Raw genomic sequence first — 17,918 nt, 5'->3', positions numbered from 1 at the left:
TTTATGTTTTTGTTTTTTTCCTATTAGTTTCTTAAATAGTTTGACTAATCATCCTCAAAGCAACAATTTTCAAAATGCAACTCTTCCTATATACAAAATTATAAATATACGTGTTGATCCAAGTGAGCATCAGTCCATTTTGCCAAAATGCAGAGTATAGGGACTATTTAGAAGAGAGAAGCAGAGTCATAGAGATGTTTAAACTTGCAGTACTCTACAAACTATTTTGAAGTTACTGCTCTATGTGGACCCAGTATGCATACTTAACTCATCATTTCGTCATTACCACCATTCAGTGATTATGTGATAAATCTGCATGGACAACAGATCCAAATCCCTTCTGTGTAAATCAAGCATAATGAGTAGTCACATATTGCAAAACAACTCAGTAAACCATGTGCTTTTATTACCAGTGCATATTCATAGAGAAAACCAAATGTTTGTATTGTTGTGAGACAAACAGCGTAGGGTAAAATGCTTCGGACACATCTCTAAAAGGTGAGCCCTGTCTGGGCTTCTGTTTGGCAACAAGTCAAACAACAGATCAGGTGCATGAAAAACAGCAGCTTCCTGGTTGATTGAACTGGTGAAATCAGGTCATATCCTGTAGCCCAGACAATCTCCAAACTGGGGAAGATGAATGTCGATGTTTGGATGTTTAGCACAGTGCTGTGGGTAATGATGTCATACGAGGAAGCTGCCTTCTTCCTACACCTGGTCTCTTCTGCTGTGGCACCAGTTTTTCTTATGACGTTACACAGAATGAACACCAGGGGGAGCGCCGAGCAGCAACAGCTCTACTGGTACAGGAGTTTTTCCATGGGAGTCATGGCTTGATGCAGTGCAGGCAGAAACTCAGAAAGCTTACAACAGTATCATAGGCAAGTGTATTCTAAAGCATGTGTTTGCTGGCAAATGTCATCTAATAAATTATCATTTAATACCTTAGCAACTGTTTCCTATATGAAAACCCAAAAAGAAACACATTAAAACAGAACTCATATTCCACCACATTAATTCCTATGAATGTGGATCAAGACTGCATTTGCACAAATTAACAATTTTCTCACCACACCCCAAAATTCTCCCTCAAAAGAAAGAAAGAATAAAAAGAAGCAATATTTGAAGTTGTTCTATTGACATGGTGATCTAATTTGGATGTATTTCCTGAGATATGTGTGTACTTCCTGTTTTATAACTGTCAGCACTTCCATAAAGTAAAGCTCTTTAATTGTAAAAGGCCAAACGAGTGTTGAGTCTATATCTTAGCCTAACATTAATACTGAACAGAAAGGCTTTAAATACATAACTTTTGAGGGTATTCCACTAAAATCAGAGATGGGTTCATAGCTTTGGAAAAGAGCTGCTCATGTGCACAAACACTGGTCATAATCCTCAGGATGTCGGGGTGGATCCTGAATTCTGTTTTAAGGTGAAATATTCCTTTAAGGAAACAGATAAAGTGTGAAGCTCCAAAGAAAAAAAGCACATCAATTTAGAAAAATAATTTGTAAATGCTGAGCTAGTGTATAAAATAAAATAAATTAGCTTTTTTTTTCAATAGTTTTTTTTCCCTTTAAAACCACAGATATTAACAAAAATGAGTATGTGCTGCTTACATTAGCAATAAATATGACACTTTTCTTTTAAGCGTGTGCTGGGTAAGTTTCAAAAGCACACTTTTTAACAGCTGCCATACACATGTTTGAAATCCTGGAATCTTTGACTGCTGCTCTCTGAATAGCCGAAAGGCCGTGTGTTTCAAAATCATAGCACATACGTACGGAGTGATCTAATATACACAATATACATTTATGTATATACAGTACATACAGCAAATCAATGCACAGATGGTGGTGACATTTTTATGTAAGATGTCAGTTAATAAGAAATTTTACATTTAATTGCTGGAGAAGTGTAGCGCTGTTCATTTCACTGTAAGCATTAACTAGTTAATGAGAAAAGCAACCAATGGGTACACTGTGTTGTTGCCTAGGCATTAAGATAAAATAAAACTTCATGCAGTTGGACAAGTTATGGCTCATTAAATACTTCAATCTATCTACTACCCTGTCCGGTCTCACAGATGTAGTTTAATAATACCATCAATAGCGTACAACACACAAAAATGCTTTTGCACGTTCTGTCCATAGCTTTAAGTCCATTACTTGTCCCAAGGACGCTACATCACTCAACTTTAAAAACATCCTTCAATACACATCATAGGAAGGGTAAACTCAGATTCAGACACTTTAATTATATCTGGGAGATCAGCTGATGTGCACATCAAAAGGCTGTATTGGAAAGGTCATTGCACCCTGTGGAATACATTGGTTGTGTCGTTGTCAGTGCTTGCAGTGGTGAAGATGGCTGTTGCAGCTTTACTGCAGGTAGCGGTAGACCTTGAAACAGTGGTTCCCAGAGTCTGCCACTGCCACATGACCATCAGATGTGAGGGCCAGGCCCTGGGGACCGTAAAGGGGGTCCGCTGATGTGTTGATGTAGGACAGGAAGGACCCTGAGCTGTCGAAAACCTGGTTGGTAAAACAGCACAGTGAGACAAGATAGATAAGTGAACAATATGATAACAAATTTGCTTTCTGCTATTAATGAGATGTAGTTTACTCAAGCTAACCTGGATCCGACTGTTACCCCAGTCAGCAACAATTATATTTCCATTGGCATCCACAGCCACGCCTGTTGGAGCATTGAACTGCCCATTCCCCTCTCCATGGGAGCCAAATTTATACAGGAACTCCCCATCTGCATTGTACACCTGCATGACAGATTTAAACAGGAAAAACAATTAGGAGAATGACATTCAAATGTGACAAAACATACAAGTAAATGAAGAATGTGAAAACTGGGAAACAAAAATACTATTAAAACTTTGTTTAACACACAGTCAGACAGGCACAGTGGCAGCCATACCCTAACCACTTCATTTTGATGTGTTAACTTGTACAAAAAAGATGTTGGTTCTACAAAACATAATCCACAAATGACCAGTCTCAGTGCTAACAGACTGTAAATGAACAAAGCAAACAAATAGGTGGAGAGATCTGCTGTAGCTTTGTCAGGTATATTAATTGAAATTTAGATGTTATAGATATGCATTTATTCACAATACTTGCAATGAATGTTATGGATTCATATTGTTGAAATCACAGAAATCAATTTGTTATCCTACAATGCATACTGGTATACCTACTACATACATACTAGACATACTAGCACCGAGCCATACCTTGACTGAATGGTTATGGAAGTCTGTTACCACAATTTCATTTTTGTTATTTACGGCCACAAAGTGAGGACCTGGAAGCAGCAGAAGGGGCAGAGAGAGAAAAAGAGGAAAGATGAGTCATCTACTGCTTTACAACATACAAGAGGAAGTTCCACACTATTTTTGGACTTTGAAAACAAGACACATAGTGGTCACAAAGAGACTCGGAGAGTTGAAGTGAGAGAATACTTGACAGAGACGTGACAGAGCTTATGTTCCAACATGAAAAAAAGAACAAACATTTATTTTTGTTAGTTCACACTCACAGTGAATCCATTACTTACTGAAAACAGGGCCAGATTTACTAAGCTTTTGTTCCAGTGCAATGTTTGCACCACTTTTTTCTAAAAGAAAAGAAACGGTCCATGTGAGAAATGAAATAGAAAGAACGCGTGATAAACTGTCTGTGCAACAAACGAAGCCATATCAATGAGGGATTCCAGTAATGCAGGCAAATGCTATCAATTATTAATGAAGACAAGTATCACTTCTTTTGCATGCATTAGTGTACATTGTGAATTTTGTTTCTGTTTTATATTATATGATGATCAGGTGTGTGTTTACAGTATAAGCCTTTAAATGCAAAATTAAATAAACATTACTAGTACATTGATGTCTATAATACAACAATCTGCTATACATGTACACATTTGGTTAGACTCTAAAATAAAGGGTGTATAGAGACATGCTGATCACTAAATAAATGAGATTTGTACAAATGAACATTCCTGTAAAGTATGAAACATAAATAAAGTCTGTAAATCTGGCCCAACCACATGCTCTGACTTATGAAGCATCATTCGTTGCGCATCTCAGTCTGTTCCTGTGAGAAACATCATAAATTAAATATTCACAAGTACTTGGAATGAGAATCATACAGTACCTGCAAAGTGTCTGTCTGATGTTCCTCTGGCTCCAAACTTTGTCACCAGCTTCCCATTTGACTGGAAGATGAAGACACAACAGGCCTTGTTATCAACAGTGATGATATGTCCATTCTTATCCACAGCCACACCTTTGGGTCCCATCAGTCGTCCAGCACCGATTTTGTTCTGTGACAGATAGGAGAATTCGATCAGTAAATGGCACATTTTAAATTTGTGCAGCAAAAACATATATTTTTTTCCCAGCCCAGACCATTCACCTTGAATTTGCCATCTGAGGAGAAGATGCTAATCCATCTGTTGTCGTAATCTGCCACAATAATGTCACCGTTCATGTCCACTGTGACCCCTGTGGGGCGCTGCAGCTGCCCTGGTGAACGACCTCTGACCCCAAACCTCATCTTAAACTGGCCATCATTTGAGAATACCTGGAAAAGACAAAACCATATTAGTCCAAAGCCTAAGCAATAAGATATTTGTTTACATTTTTATTGCAGCATAAGAGACTGTGACTGACCTGTATACACTGGTTGTTGCTGTCTGCCACCACAATCCGGCCATTACTGGAGGTGGAGATGCCTTGTAGGTTTGTGAATTCTCCTTTATCTCGTCCTCTTGTTCCTGTCATATCAACGATACATCAGCCTGCTTAAGAGCTATACATGTTTAAAAATAACTTACGGATCAGTTCTTCTACTCGGCTTGACATATTGAAAATTTCAGCTTTTACTTTCGTGTTTTGACAGTTTTAACAGATAGAGGAAAGAGAAAAAACCATTTTGTGCCACAGAGGAGGTCTAAAATTGAATACTCTGCCTTATCAGGTACTCAGACTATTAAGAGATATGAGTGCGTGTGTGCTCAACATCTTACAGATCAGGCAGCAGTGACCATAATTAACATCAGAACTAGACAGTTATTCACCCACCCACTCTGTAGATCAGCTCATCCTCTATTGGGTTCTCCTTTTTCTTGGTGGTGCTGTACATACTGGAGGGCCTCCGCACAGCCTTCTGTCGAACATGACCTCCTCCTCCACTCGGGGACTTCACTCTTCTCTTCACATCATCTGGTGACTGCAGGACATCTGAAGGTTTGACAGCACGCAAACGGAACGGACTCCCCCTCACAGGCTGTTCATATAGCAGCAAAGAGAAGGTGAACTCTCCCTCCGAGCGAATGGTATATCCAACCTCATAGGTGCCGTTCTTGTTGTCTACCACCTCAGCCTCAGTGCACACTCCATCCGCAGAGACAATCTCTGCCCTCAGAGCAGCATTACCAGTCTTCACCAGTTCTCCCTCCTTATCTTTAGTAGTGACTGTGACGGTGGTGTGCTGGCCAACCAGTGTATGTCTCAGGCCTTCACCAGTGGCAACGCTTGTATGGCCCACAGCTCCTGTTGTGATCAGGACTCCCAGGTTTTGGATGGAGCGCCGTAGCCCATCCGTTTCTACCTGGCATTCCAGATGTCCATTCTCATGGGGATACTCAGGAAAGCTGTGACGCGCCAGGGCACTGACCCGCTCACCCATCTGTTTCTGGACCAACAGGACCTCAGTGGCGCTGCCATGGCTCAAGGCCTGCTCTGTGAAGTTGCAGCTGCTTTGAATGTTCTCTTTACCTTGAAGCAGAGAGGTCAGCTGGGCTTGAAGCACCTAGAAACACCCACAGATTAGAAGGCACAAAGTCAGTGGGGTTTCTACTAAAATGTGGAACATTACAGTAAATTTACAATCCCTCCCATTAAAAGAAAAAAAATCACAGGGACCTCTGACCTTCTGCTTGGTACTGCAGATGTTTTCCACCTCAGTAATAAGAGCATTCTTGCGCTGATGTAAGGCCTTCTCCAGCTCATCAAAAGTGTTACTGATTTCAGTCACTGCCCCATTTTTCCTCTCTGTAAGCTGCTTGGAGATCTCATTCACAAGCTCAATGGCAGCCGTCAGCTGAGGTAGTCTGCCACAGGAAGGAAAGATGAAGAATTCAACTTTCAAACTAACATCCTTTATATTTCACATACTTCCAAGATCTTCTAAATGCAATTATATCATTCATTATGGATGAAAGCGTACCTGTTGCGCACAGCGTCCAGCTGATTTTTCAGGGCTGTCTTATGCTGCTCCAGCACATCCCTCAGAGGAACTGTCACATGTTCCCTATGTTCTCCTTCTGTACACTCCAGACACATGGCTGTTTCACATGACTCGCAGTAGAACTCCATCACCTGCAGAGGGTGCAGTGGAGCGACAACTGAACATCTTATTTCTGTGGTTAAGTTTGCTCGTAAATTTGAAAATATATAAGAAAAGAATATTAAATATGTAGATGAAGCACAGTGATGTAACAGTGGACAGTGTTGTCATGAGCCTGTGGGTGATTTCTCATAAATCTGACATACTATGAAACACCTTCAGTCCTGTTGTTTTAACGTACCTTTCCCTCATGGTTGGGGCACGAAAGGGGCTGGCAAGCTGTGGCCGCACTGGCTGACTCAAGAACATTGCCGGCCTCAGGTCGGCTGCACTCTGGGTCCCGCTGTAACACTTCCATTAGGTTTGTGATGAAGAAGTTGTTCTGCAGGGCAGCCACACCCTTCTCTGGCAAGATAGAAGTCTGTCTGCATACTGGGCATGACAGTGTCAGAGACTGAGGAGGGATATAGTTCTGTAGGCATCTACAAAGAAACAACATTTATAAGAGATGGATTAGAAAAGGGATTGAGAGTGACATTTAGCACATCTTCCAGGGTCAACATAGTGTAAAAATGCAAATATTTATATACTTCCTTGGAAGAAAATAAGATTCTGGTGCTAACATTTTGTGCTGGTTACAACAGACAGCACCAAAATATTCAAATAACTGTACTATCTGTCCATGAGTGAACAAGCTGTGGAAATCAGTGCTTGCTGCCAACGGTCCTGTGACATAAAGAATGCAGTCTGCTTTCTTGTGGCCGAGCTCAAAGCTCAAACTGTTGGTGTCTTACATTACACAAAACGCCACAATGATGAGAGAACTACTTGTGTAAGTGACGTGATTTTGGGCCATTACACATTATATAGAGTATTTCTTTAAATGTCTCCTAATTGCACCCCGGTTAAAGAACTTGGTAAAGACAGATGGAATACAAGAAAAATATGCACTAAAGCACGTACTTTCTGTTCTCCACTGTGTCTAAACAAACCGTTAATACTAAAAGTATCATCATCTTAAATTCCAGTAAATCTTGGCCTAAAATGGACCTAAATTGTTAAAAGCTGTCTCATCTTTGAATTTTGCGTAAAAATGTTTTATGGCTCTTACTGGAATTTCATCTCTTATTTTTTCTCTCTTTCATTCGTCTCCTATTGTTTTACTGTCTATCTTTCTACAGTCATATTAATCTTATTAGTTCGTTAGTCACCTGTAAAGCACTTGGAACTGCACCTATATGAAAGGTGCTGTACAAATAAAGTTAAATTGATAAAGAACTTACTTCTCACAGAAGGTGTGCAGGCAGGGCAGCACCTTGGGGTTGTGATAATGGTCGAGACAGATGCTGCAGACCAGGAACTGCTTGTCTATCTGCCTGACCACAGGGCTGGTGCTGCCGGTCTCACGCTTAGCCATAGTGACAGACATTCAAAGGGGGCACAGGGACCACTTAACCTGCACACACAGGGTGGAAGAAAAGGCAGAAGGGTCAAGAAAGGCTTGAGGAAGCATTCAAACAGTCTAAGGAGGGCGTATTCGCTTACTCACAGCATGAGCACAAGGAAGAAATGAGTCATAATGATCTTAGCATTCTGCTGGCATTTTATGTTTCTCCCTCTTTTATTAAATCTGTGTCAGTAGGATGAAACTATTTTTTCACAAACACCCACTTAGCCAGAGGTTGTTGACTTTATAAGTGAAAATCCTAATCAAGCTAATGCTGTGGAAGAAAAATGAATACATGTGATAAACACCTCAGGGCAGAACTCTCAGCCGAGGCAACAATGCAGTCTAGGAGCCAACATGCCTGTGTTTACAGGGATATTAGAAGTGTAGGATATGTGTATATAAATATGCTGTAGACAAAAAAATGCTTAAACGCATCTTGTGTAATATCCGGAAATGTTCTATGATACAGAATGTCCTCTGTTTTATTATTTAATATTAGTTGAATCCCAGATGAGTGGATGCCTTCTGGCTGTCCGCTCAGATGGCAGAATTGCTGTTACATGAAATTGTATCACTGGGTCAAGCACAGATTATCCCAGTGTGCCAATGACATGTTGTACATCTGTCATATTGTACATAAGCACGTAAAGGATTACATGAACTCCTAAAACACAGACACACTGCTTTGATGTGGTCGCTGAACACTGCTTACAAAGATAGCATCAATCTATATTTCATGTGACATTAGCAACATTTCAGTCATTGGTCTGCTTATGTGTTTAGCTTGTTTATAACAGTACTACTTAAATATATTTGTTTAATTCAGTACTACTAGTAGTAATAGCAGTAGTAACTATTAAGACCTTTGTTTTTTCAGATTTTTTCCCAGATATCTTCTAAGATACCTTTGGTCAGGAACCTGGGACATTGCAGAGTGCACATCAGTAGCCACTGTAGTTTTCACTTCATTTCAGAAACTGCTCTTTGCTGTCACTGACCCCGTCTGACCTGCACCATCCTCTAATAACCTTAAGACTGGATTGTCTCCATCCATTTCAAATTAATGTCATCACAGATGGGTGGAATTTAGAAAGAAAGTACTGATATGAAAATTCAAGGAGTGATGTCTGACAAACTCTGCCATGAAAAGCACTGATATGTGGAATTAACAACTAGCAATTAATAACTAGCAATTAATTGTTTCAAACAAAAAGTGAATAAGATACACTTCCTGAACAAAGAACATAAGAATAAGGAGATATTTATATGAAAAGCTGAACTGTGCTGAATTTACATTTATAGCTTCAGATAGACCACAAAGGAAGGATATGCATGAAGTTAAAGTATAGGGGTAGTATAATCACTGGTATCCTCACAGAAGTAGAACTTGAAATATAGATTTCACAACCATCATGTTTGACTCGAGTCAACTGCAAACCAAAAACAAGTCTAAAAGCAAACACAAATCTTATCTTTGGCCCCAAAGTCTTATAATCAGAATGTATCATCAGTAGATCATTGGTAACTGTAAAACATCATTGTTCAGTTACTGATGATGTGATAAATTTCAGGGTTTCATGTAGCTGAGAAAGGATTCCATCACACAAAAGCTTGATGACAGGGGATAAAGATGATGACATGCAAAGAAAATGTCACTTTTAGTTTTAATGTTGGATAACTGTAATTGTTAATATGAATATCAAAGTAAAGAGCCAAGGTCTATAGCTCAAATAAATCCTGAGAAAACACACACAGACCTCTCCTTAGAAAGCAAAATCAACTCACCCACCCCCTTTTCATGCGTCACAGCCCCATATCTGTATAACTCTTCAGCCTCGCCTCATCTTTCATCCACTGTTCCAACAACAAGGCTTGCATCTACACAACTCAGTCTGACCTAGGATGGAGCTAACTATCAGGCCTGCACATCACCCAGCACCAAGAACTAAAGCTTACCACTCTATCTTTCAGCTCTGAGCAGTGCCTTGACAAATATAGTTAGGCCATTTTTCTTTAAGACTAAGGAGAGGAAAGAGGAAGCTTAAAAACGCCACTCCCAGAATTCCTCCTAGTTCCTTCCCTTGACTCCCAGCTGGCTGAGTTCAGGCACCGCCACCTGTCTGTCTGTCTATGGGGAGATAGGGGGGGAAATTCACGGTGAGCTGGGTTGCCTGTCTCACATGAGCAAACAGGCCTCAGAAGCAGCTGTCCCTCTGCAACACAGAGCAGCGAGCTCTAACAATGGCATTCCAGCTCTGCTCACAACTCACCACCCCACATCTATTGTCCTCTCCTTTCTCCCCTCGCTCTCTCTACACCACATAAATGCACTCATAGCATCAGCAGCCCTGATCTCAGCCACAGACGTCTTGCAGATGGGGATTTTCTCAGGCACGCAGGCCCCATTGTTGGTCCTTGCCAAGTGATTATAAGGCCTACTGACTGAGGAGGTCTGCCGAGCCCTTTCACTGTCCACACAACCAGCCCTTCCCCGACCCTCTCTGCAACCCCCCTCCCCTTGTCTCCCCTCGAAAGCCCTCCTTCCCCAGGCTGTCTTCCCTTCACATGGACTCTGAATTACAGCAGCTGAATAGTGACATCAGGAAGAAGCTCGAGGAGCCAAAGCCCTCAGACTCCTCCCCTCTCGGCTGGCTGGCTGCTGCCTTTAGGGCTGCAACAGTCCCCCTCCTCCCGCCTTCCCTTCCTTTCCTCACTGCCTGCCTGTTCCCTCAACAGCCCTCCTCGTCTCAGTTCCTCCCACTCACCTCACCACAGAAAGAGGATCTTTCTTTAAAAACAGTCTCTCCCTGACAGCAGCTCCGTTGCGCATGCACAAAGACAAAATCAATGAACTCATTGCAGATGGTTTAACTATGCAACATTACAAACCTCTGTTGAAAAGCCATAAAGGGTTCAAGATGTATTAAAACCTTCTTAAGACTGACAAATCTAAAAATAACAAAGGTAATCCATGAGTTGAAATATTAAAAATAGCACTGACAGAAATATTAGACACTGACACTGACAGAGGAGTACAGACTAGAGCCCTAAATCTGCAGTATACTGTAATGTTTGAGGAAGCATGTGACTGGATATCCTCTTCAAGGCTTCGTCACAGGAACTGCATGATCAGCACTTCATACAGATGAGGTCAATTATCCCACTCAGTGCGCAACTGTGTTTTTCTTCTTTTTGTACTGTATCTGTCATGGTGGAACATGACGCCTGCAGAAATCCATAGAACCTGAATGTTGTTTGTAAATTCAACTTGGTTTTAAAGCATCCTTTGCCACTCTCACCCTGCATTACAGTTAAGTGGCTTACTGTCCTCCCGCAGGGTCAGGCCCCGTCTGCCATCTGGATTACTGTGTCTCCCAGACTCTGATGACACCATCATGCCCAGTTACCTCAAATCTGACTTAAAGCAAATGCCTCTCGTGCACGTAAACTTGACCTGACGCACTACACAAATGCTATTACCACTAATGTATCAGTGACAATCATTGCTTGTCAATAGACCAATTACAAAGCGGTACTGTTTCATGCTTGAGGTGAGTTTTTTGTGTGTTAAACATTTCTGCTGAAGCCAGGGACTAGACAGGTCTGATATGAAGAGTTTAATTGGATGAGCTCACATTCAGAGAGAACATTGCTCTCTGCTTAGATTTCATCTGGTAGATGAGGGCAGGTAGCCATGCCCTACTCTTCACCTCTCTAAAAAAGTGCTGCTTGTTTTTGTGCTTCTGAGTAGGGAGCTGCCATACTTTCCGCAAATCAGCACTTTAAGGCCTCTTTGTCCTCCATGTTACAGAAAATAATGACTCACCAGCTAGTCCGGTACATTTCATCACTTTGAAAAGTGAAATTAATTTGCCTTGTGACTAATGGATGGAATTAATGATGTTATCTTTGGTGGATGATAAAACACTCCACTTAGAATAACCCCCCAAATTGTCAGACTGAATAAATTATTTACTTCTTTCACCCACAATTTTTTTTTTATTATGTATGAGAGCTATTATATAATATTCTGTGGGGAGACCCTACACAATATAACTTTTAAAATTAAGTCTTGAGGGCTTGGGCTTTTTTTTTTATTTAATTTTTACATTTGATAGAAAATAGTTTCTGATAAAAATGTTTGCAACAACATCTGTGGATTATATTCACTGACTGAGATATTGCTTCTAGCAATAAATGTTTCTACTGAGTTTTATTTATTTGAGTTTATTTGCATTTTCCAATGCATTGAGGGATACACGTTAAATTCAATTAACCTCTGTTGTATTGGGTTGGTGGCAGAAGCCACAGTGTTGAATATCTTAAAAACTTGGCAAATGAAAATAAAATGATCAGCATGACCACCGGGACTGAATATGCTATTGCTAAAATCACTATCATGGTATTAATAAGGATATTTTCTGATATGCCAATACATCACAATAGTGAAAATGTGTGCACAATCACATCTAAAATAATGATGTCCAAAGCAATGAACTGTTCCACAGTTCATATGTCTATTAAATTATACCAACAGATTTATATATATTTAAAAAAAAAAACAACAACTAATTTTAGTGATTTTTTAATTGCTCAGAATCATTCATTTGGACAACAAACATGTGTAAAACAATTAGAACATGGTGAGACTTCATCTGTGATCCATTGAAAGCCTATAAATGAAAAAATATAAATGGGAAACTGACCATTTCAGTAGGCTGTAATTTGTAGATTGTTAATATCATTCCCCAGCCATGACTATTCAGGATTCCAGGATGTTTGCACTTCAAGAGCCATAAAAAGTATTTTTCCCTTCCCTTCCTCTTCCCCTGTTTGAGCAAGAGGCAAGCACCATATTCTTTCAATTGCTTCCAGCATTTTAAGTCTGCCTCTCAGTATTGTCTGTTTATTATGTGTCATACCTGTATTGAATTAAATGCACCATTATTTGGAATTCCTTTATTCTGTTACTTCCCAATGATACCTGCAGTATGTCACCACCACAGCAGAGAGGACCTCAGACTAAAAGACTTCAGGCTAAAGAGTTTTCCAACAGTTTATTTCAGCCGTCAGCTGTGTGCTGGACCGGTAAACTTGGGTGAGAGTCTCAGTGACCTGAAGAAGGAAGTACTGGCCCTCAATGATGTGCTGTTAAAATAGGCTCTAGTTTATGTTTCCATCAACATCTGTTGTGTGCTTGCGCATGTGTCAACGTTCAGTAATTGTTCCTCTGAACATTTCTGCCTGAGCAGAAGTAGCTGTAATCTTCTAAATAAACTCTCCATTATTGCTATATTTTGTAAGTTTTAAGGAAGTGTGTAATGAAGAAAGTTTTTGACTAAGACAGAAATAGAAAAAGGAGAAAACATTTAAACTATTTTCTGCATTACTGTGAATGTTGCTGTAAACAACTTTTTCACATTTTTTTTTCAAAAGCATTTGGAATTTCTGATATTTTCTGTTTGTTTCACAGGATAATAAATCAATAAACAAATTGGAAACTCGTGATTATTAAGACAATTTGCAACACAATGGAATCTAATTCAGACATGGCCCCATGACTGACCGATTGCATTGTCTCATTTGTATTTGCAATAACAATCCAAAGAGACATTGTTTAGAACAACAAAGCTGATGCAAACCAGAGAAAAAGACATCCAGAGAAACAAATCTCTGAAAGTACATTTCTGTGTTTTGGAGAATGTTAAGGGGCTGTTGTGGGGCCATCGAGGGGTGCCTTGGTCAGTGATGACTCATCAATCATTATTCATGCAACACAACCTCTGCTCCTCAAACTAACAAGCTCCCCTTACATTTCACTGCATCAAATGAAGGAATCTGTCTCAGTGCATCAGTCTCTGTCAGACCGGTAATTGCAGTGGACTTTGGGATTCACATAATGAACAATCCATGGACATACTATAGAAGGCTTTTTAGAGCAATAAACTCAACATAAGATCTCTATTTGAACCACTGCTTTTTTATTTTATGTTAGTATTTATATTACATGCCTGCCTGACTTTCTGAGTCTGGGTGCATATATATTATATTTGGGGCATTGCATTATACAATAAATGTCTAACTAACTAAAAATTGCTGGCCAAGTCTGTACAGTGGTAACACTGCCACATATAGAAATTGGGTCTCACTGTAAAATGTAATTAGTTACTTCACTGCAAAGATTAGTACTGTGGTTGTTTTTCATCTCCTTTTGTGTGCAGACATTAGATTGATAAGATCTGACAACTAATGAGAGGAGATGAGAGAAAGTGACCACATCATGTCAAGTACAGCAGTCAGCAGTGTTTTAATCAACACTGACACAAAAAGGCAGTCAGGAGTTATCTGTGTCTCTTCCTGTCAGCCCACTATCACAAAAGGCTGGCAGAAGACAATGCGGCACCCAGGCAGTGTGTCTGCAGGCATAACATGTACTGCAGATTTTATAAAAGGTCAATCAGTGCACGAGCACAGGGCCCTGACTGGGACCTTTTTCCACCTGCAGTTAGAGCTACAGGGTAACTGGTGTCTCTTTGGGTGAATCAAATAGTCACATAACGTCTTGTACATGTTGCCCTCTGTAAATACACTGGCACTGTTTTTTTTTTTTGATGATTTGAATATCAGTGGTCACTAGTCACTATTAGGAATTAGTGTCGTTGTAACTTTTACACAAAAATGTGTAATCTCTTTACAATGTGACAAATGTATGTTTAGAATGTTTGATGAACTGGATGTGGCTTTGTCATGATGGTTTGATGGGCAACACAAATGTTAAAAAAATATTAAATGCACAGTATTAATGCTGAATTTTTTCTACGTACGCCTTTATAAAACATCTCTACCATAGTAGAGAGATAAAAAAAAGAAGAAATGTTGTGTTCAGTCATCTTTAGGCTGTAACATGTTTGGCAGGGTAGATGTTAACCTTTAAAAATGGCTGAATTTTTTGTTTTCCTGGAAGCACTGCATCATCCGGGTTTAGTTTATCTCTACATACTGCTGAAACAATACAGTTCACTGAAAATAAGGATGGCAGTTTTAAGTTCAGCCGCTGAAGTTTTAAATAAATAATCAACCCTGTAACTCTACATGTATTGATGGTGATGTGTTTTTTTACTGGTTTAATTATTGATTTAAAGCTTAAACTGAGAAATACTGCTCTGCAGCCTTATAAAGTCTCATCTAATATTCATTATGCACATTATATCATGTCTGATGTGACTATGTTCATCTTCATGAGGATATGATACACTTATGAATGCCTTGTGTACATAACTTAAAGTAAAATGCCACCAACCAGTGAATGTGTTGACTTTAATGAAAATGGCCATGCCTGAACAAGTGGTTCAGGAAAATCCATCTTGAAATGGGGCAATGTACTGAGTCTAATAATTGGATTAGAGCAATCTTTCATGTAGACCTACAGTACATGCAGTATAATGAGCCGAATATAATCTATATAATAATGATTTATAATGGAAATAGAAAAATAGAAAACTGTAGAAGCTTCTACTGAATCAAATGACTTTACATTACTTATCATTGTCCTTACTCCAGTATATTAACCAGGAGTAAAGTATTCTAAGTCCAAATTAACTGTGGGGTATTTTAATTGTGTGTAGCGTTATTCTTTACTTTCTCACAGGTCAATACCAAAGTTATTACACTGCAACATGGTTAAAATTAGGTCATGTAGTTCAGCTAAGTCTTTATTTCCCAGCATGGGAAATTTCGTTTTCACTTGATGACAAGTAATAAAGGTCAGGAGGGAGGTGTACAGATCCAACACATGTGCTGTATTAAATTAGTTTAATGAGACAACAAATTCTAAATTTAAAAGATAAGCTAAATCATTTCAACAGATATGCATGTAGAATTCAATCATATTTGGTTTGTACCATTTGATTTCCATCCACAGGTTAAGAAAATCTATTTATCAATCAGTCTATCTTCTCTTTTGCGAGAGAATTGATTTTGACATCAAATAGGGTCAAGCTAGATCTTCATTACTGCCACATGTCTGCCTTTGATCAAATTTGTATTCAATGGTTGTATCTAGTCACTCCTAGGCTATACCTCTGTTGCTGGCAGCCTACACTTCGTCATTAGTTCAAGATTTACCATGATGTATGGAGACATTACAGAGTATATCAGTACAGCCAATATAGTATCTAGTTTATACCACAGTTCTTTCACACATGCTGCTGGCCTTGTCTACCAAAAGAACAGGCAACATAATCTCAAAGACTCCAAGCCCATGCATGTACAAATGATGCAACCCTGAAGCACAGAGTGACACATGTAACCCCTGCTAAGTATCTGCCCTCAGGCACAGCATCCAGGGCCGTCTGCAACCTTGCTGTGAACCATGGCAGGCAGGCAGCAGAGCAAAACCAGCCAAACATTTCCATCAGCTGCATTCATTTAACATGTGACTTCCGAGATAGTTTAACACAAAGATGAGCCATGCTTCAGAACAAAAGACTAATCAATAAAGAACCACTCAACCATCTGCTCATGGTCCAGGCCAGAGGTGTGAAAAATGATGCATTGGCTGTTGCTGTTGCTGCAGTACAATGCCACACAAGGAGTCACAGAGTGACATAAGCAAACAACACGATGATTCACATGTGGCTTTTCCCAGCAGCATACCCCATACAAATTCAGATCAGAAAACCAATGAAAGATCACTAATCCTCTAAACAAAAGAGCATGTATGCTTGATTATAGAGCCCAGCCCTCAGACTGCAGCAGAGATGCCCACCTGCTACAGAGCCGGCAGCCAGGGCCGCCTAAGAGCTAAAATGGAGAAGTGTGTGGGCTGGTTGAGGAAGCTATAAAGAATCAGAGCAGTAGAGTAGTGTTTTAGTGCAACAGTTGCTCTTAAACGTCCATAAAATAAAATGCTTTTACCTCATGTTTTTCAAGATAGATGAAGAAAAACAATAAAATATATCACAACAGAGATGACATCATGGTTAATTATACAGACCCTCTGTTATTTACCAGTGCACAGATGCTGGATGGGACGTAGTAATCAATTATTCATCTGCTCCCATCCCAGTCATTGTATTATTGAGGACTCAAGATAATGGCACAAACGAGACAAGAAAGCAGAAATACGATACAGAAAGGAGGGAACGAGTGAATGGTCAGATTGTACTCACATGAATTCCCAGCAGGAGGGAGTGGAGTGTCAGCATTGCAGGCCGTAGAGAAAGCTTCCCATTGTAAGTGTCCCAATCCTCTACAACAGAATCCACAGACTGGGCGACAGAAAGGAAAGGGCAGGGTCTGTCTGGGAGAAGAAGGGGACAGTAAGGAAGAGGCGAAGGGAAAGGAGGAGATTAGGGGAGTGCCTTACATGCAGCATTGGTCAGACGGCTGATGGGAGGAGTTAAAGAACCCAATAGCATATGGAGGGGGCAGGGAATATGCAAACGAGACAAAATCTCAGGAACTGACTGAGGGATACAGTCTGTCTGGTGCAAAGGGGTTTGGCTTCCTTAGATACCACCCAGTTCCCTTAAAAGGACAAAGGATAGAGTTTATTACCTTTGAGGTTTGAATTATTAGGGTGTTAAGAATTATTGGGGTGTAAAGACAAAAGGAATACACCCATGAATAAAACAAATGAGGCAAAGCCTGTAGTAGTTTAGTGATTCACAGATTCACTGCATGCTTCATGTCATAGCTTCTTCAAAATTTACTTCATGAGGCCTCAGTGTCTTTGCATTTTTACTGTAAACAGGAAAATTGCTAATTACTATGTAGAGTCTATGATGACAGGGAAATGAGCGGGTGCGGGGGAAGGCAGAGTAATGGGTGTGTGCAAACAGCAGGGGTGTCCTCCTTCTTATGGAATGGTTGATACAGTTATTTGGGTGGATTCAGGTGGTGGTATGGGGGTTGGGCCAGGGCACTTGATGAGTCTGCTGTAATATTTAATAATATAGGCTGTCTGCAGTGGGCAGAAATGGAGATTTTTTTGAGATTTGGAGGTTTATTTGTGGGAAAGTGGGGGATGGGACAATATAATTCAATTCAAGGTTCACCTTTATTGTCATTTTACAATACAAGATTGCACAATAAAATGCAGT

The 17,918-nt window shown here is 40.0% G+C and overlaps 1 protein-coding gene across 2 annotated transcripts; it reads right to left on the bottom strand.

Moving 5' to 3' along the window:
• Positions 1-385: 385 nt before the first annotated feature.
• LOC122984405 (tripartite motif-containing protein 3-like) lies at positions 386-17,121 on the bottom strand. Of its 2 annotated transcripts, none has more exons than XM_044354842.1 (13): positions 16,986-17,121; positions 7,649-7,821; positions 6,607-6,847; positions 6,246-6,397; positions 5,949-6,129; positions 5,099-5,828; positions 4,688-4,791; positions 4,431-4,598; positions 4,170-4,338; positions 3,571-3,630; positions 3,248-3,318; positions 2,636-2,776; positions 386-2,534 (listed from the first exon to the last, which is right to left on the bottom strand). In XM_044354842.1, the coding sequence occupies exons 2-13, from the start codon at positions 7,792-7,794 to the stop codon at positions 2,382-2,384; spliced, it is 2,316 nt and encodes a 771-aa protein (XP_044210777.1). In that variant the 5' UTR covers positions 7,795-7,821; positions 16,986-17,121; the 3' UTR covers positions 386-2,381. The 2 variants fall into 2 exon arrangements, with proteins under 2 accessions (XP_044210777.1, XP_044210778.1); XM_044354843.1 differs by lacking the exon at positions 16,986-17,121 and adding an exon at positions 9,601-9,900.
• Positions 17,122-17,918: the final 797 nt, after the last annotated feature.

Source organism: Thunnus albacares, chromosome 6, assembly GCF_914725855.1.
Source record: "Thunnus albacares chromosome 6, fThuAlb1.1, whole genome shotgun sequence".
In the NCBI taxonomy this organism is placed as follows: domain Eukaryota; kingdom Metazoa; phylum Chordata; class Actinopteri; order Scombriformes; family Scombridae; genus Thunnus; species Thunnus albacares.
The sequence above is the reverse complement of the archived record's forward strand: the minus strand, read 5'-3'. Positions and strand labels throughout refer to the sequence as shown.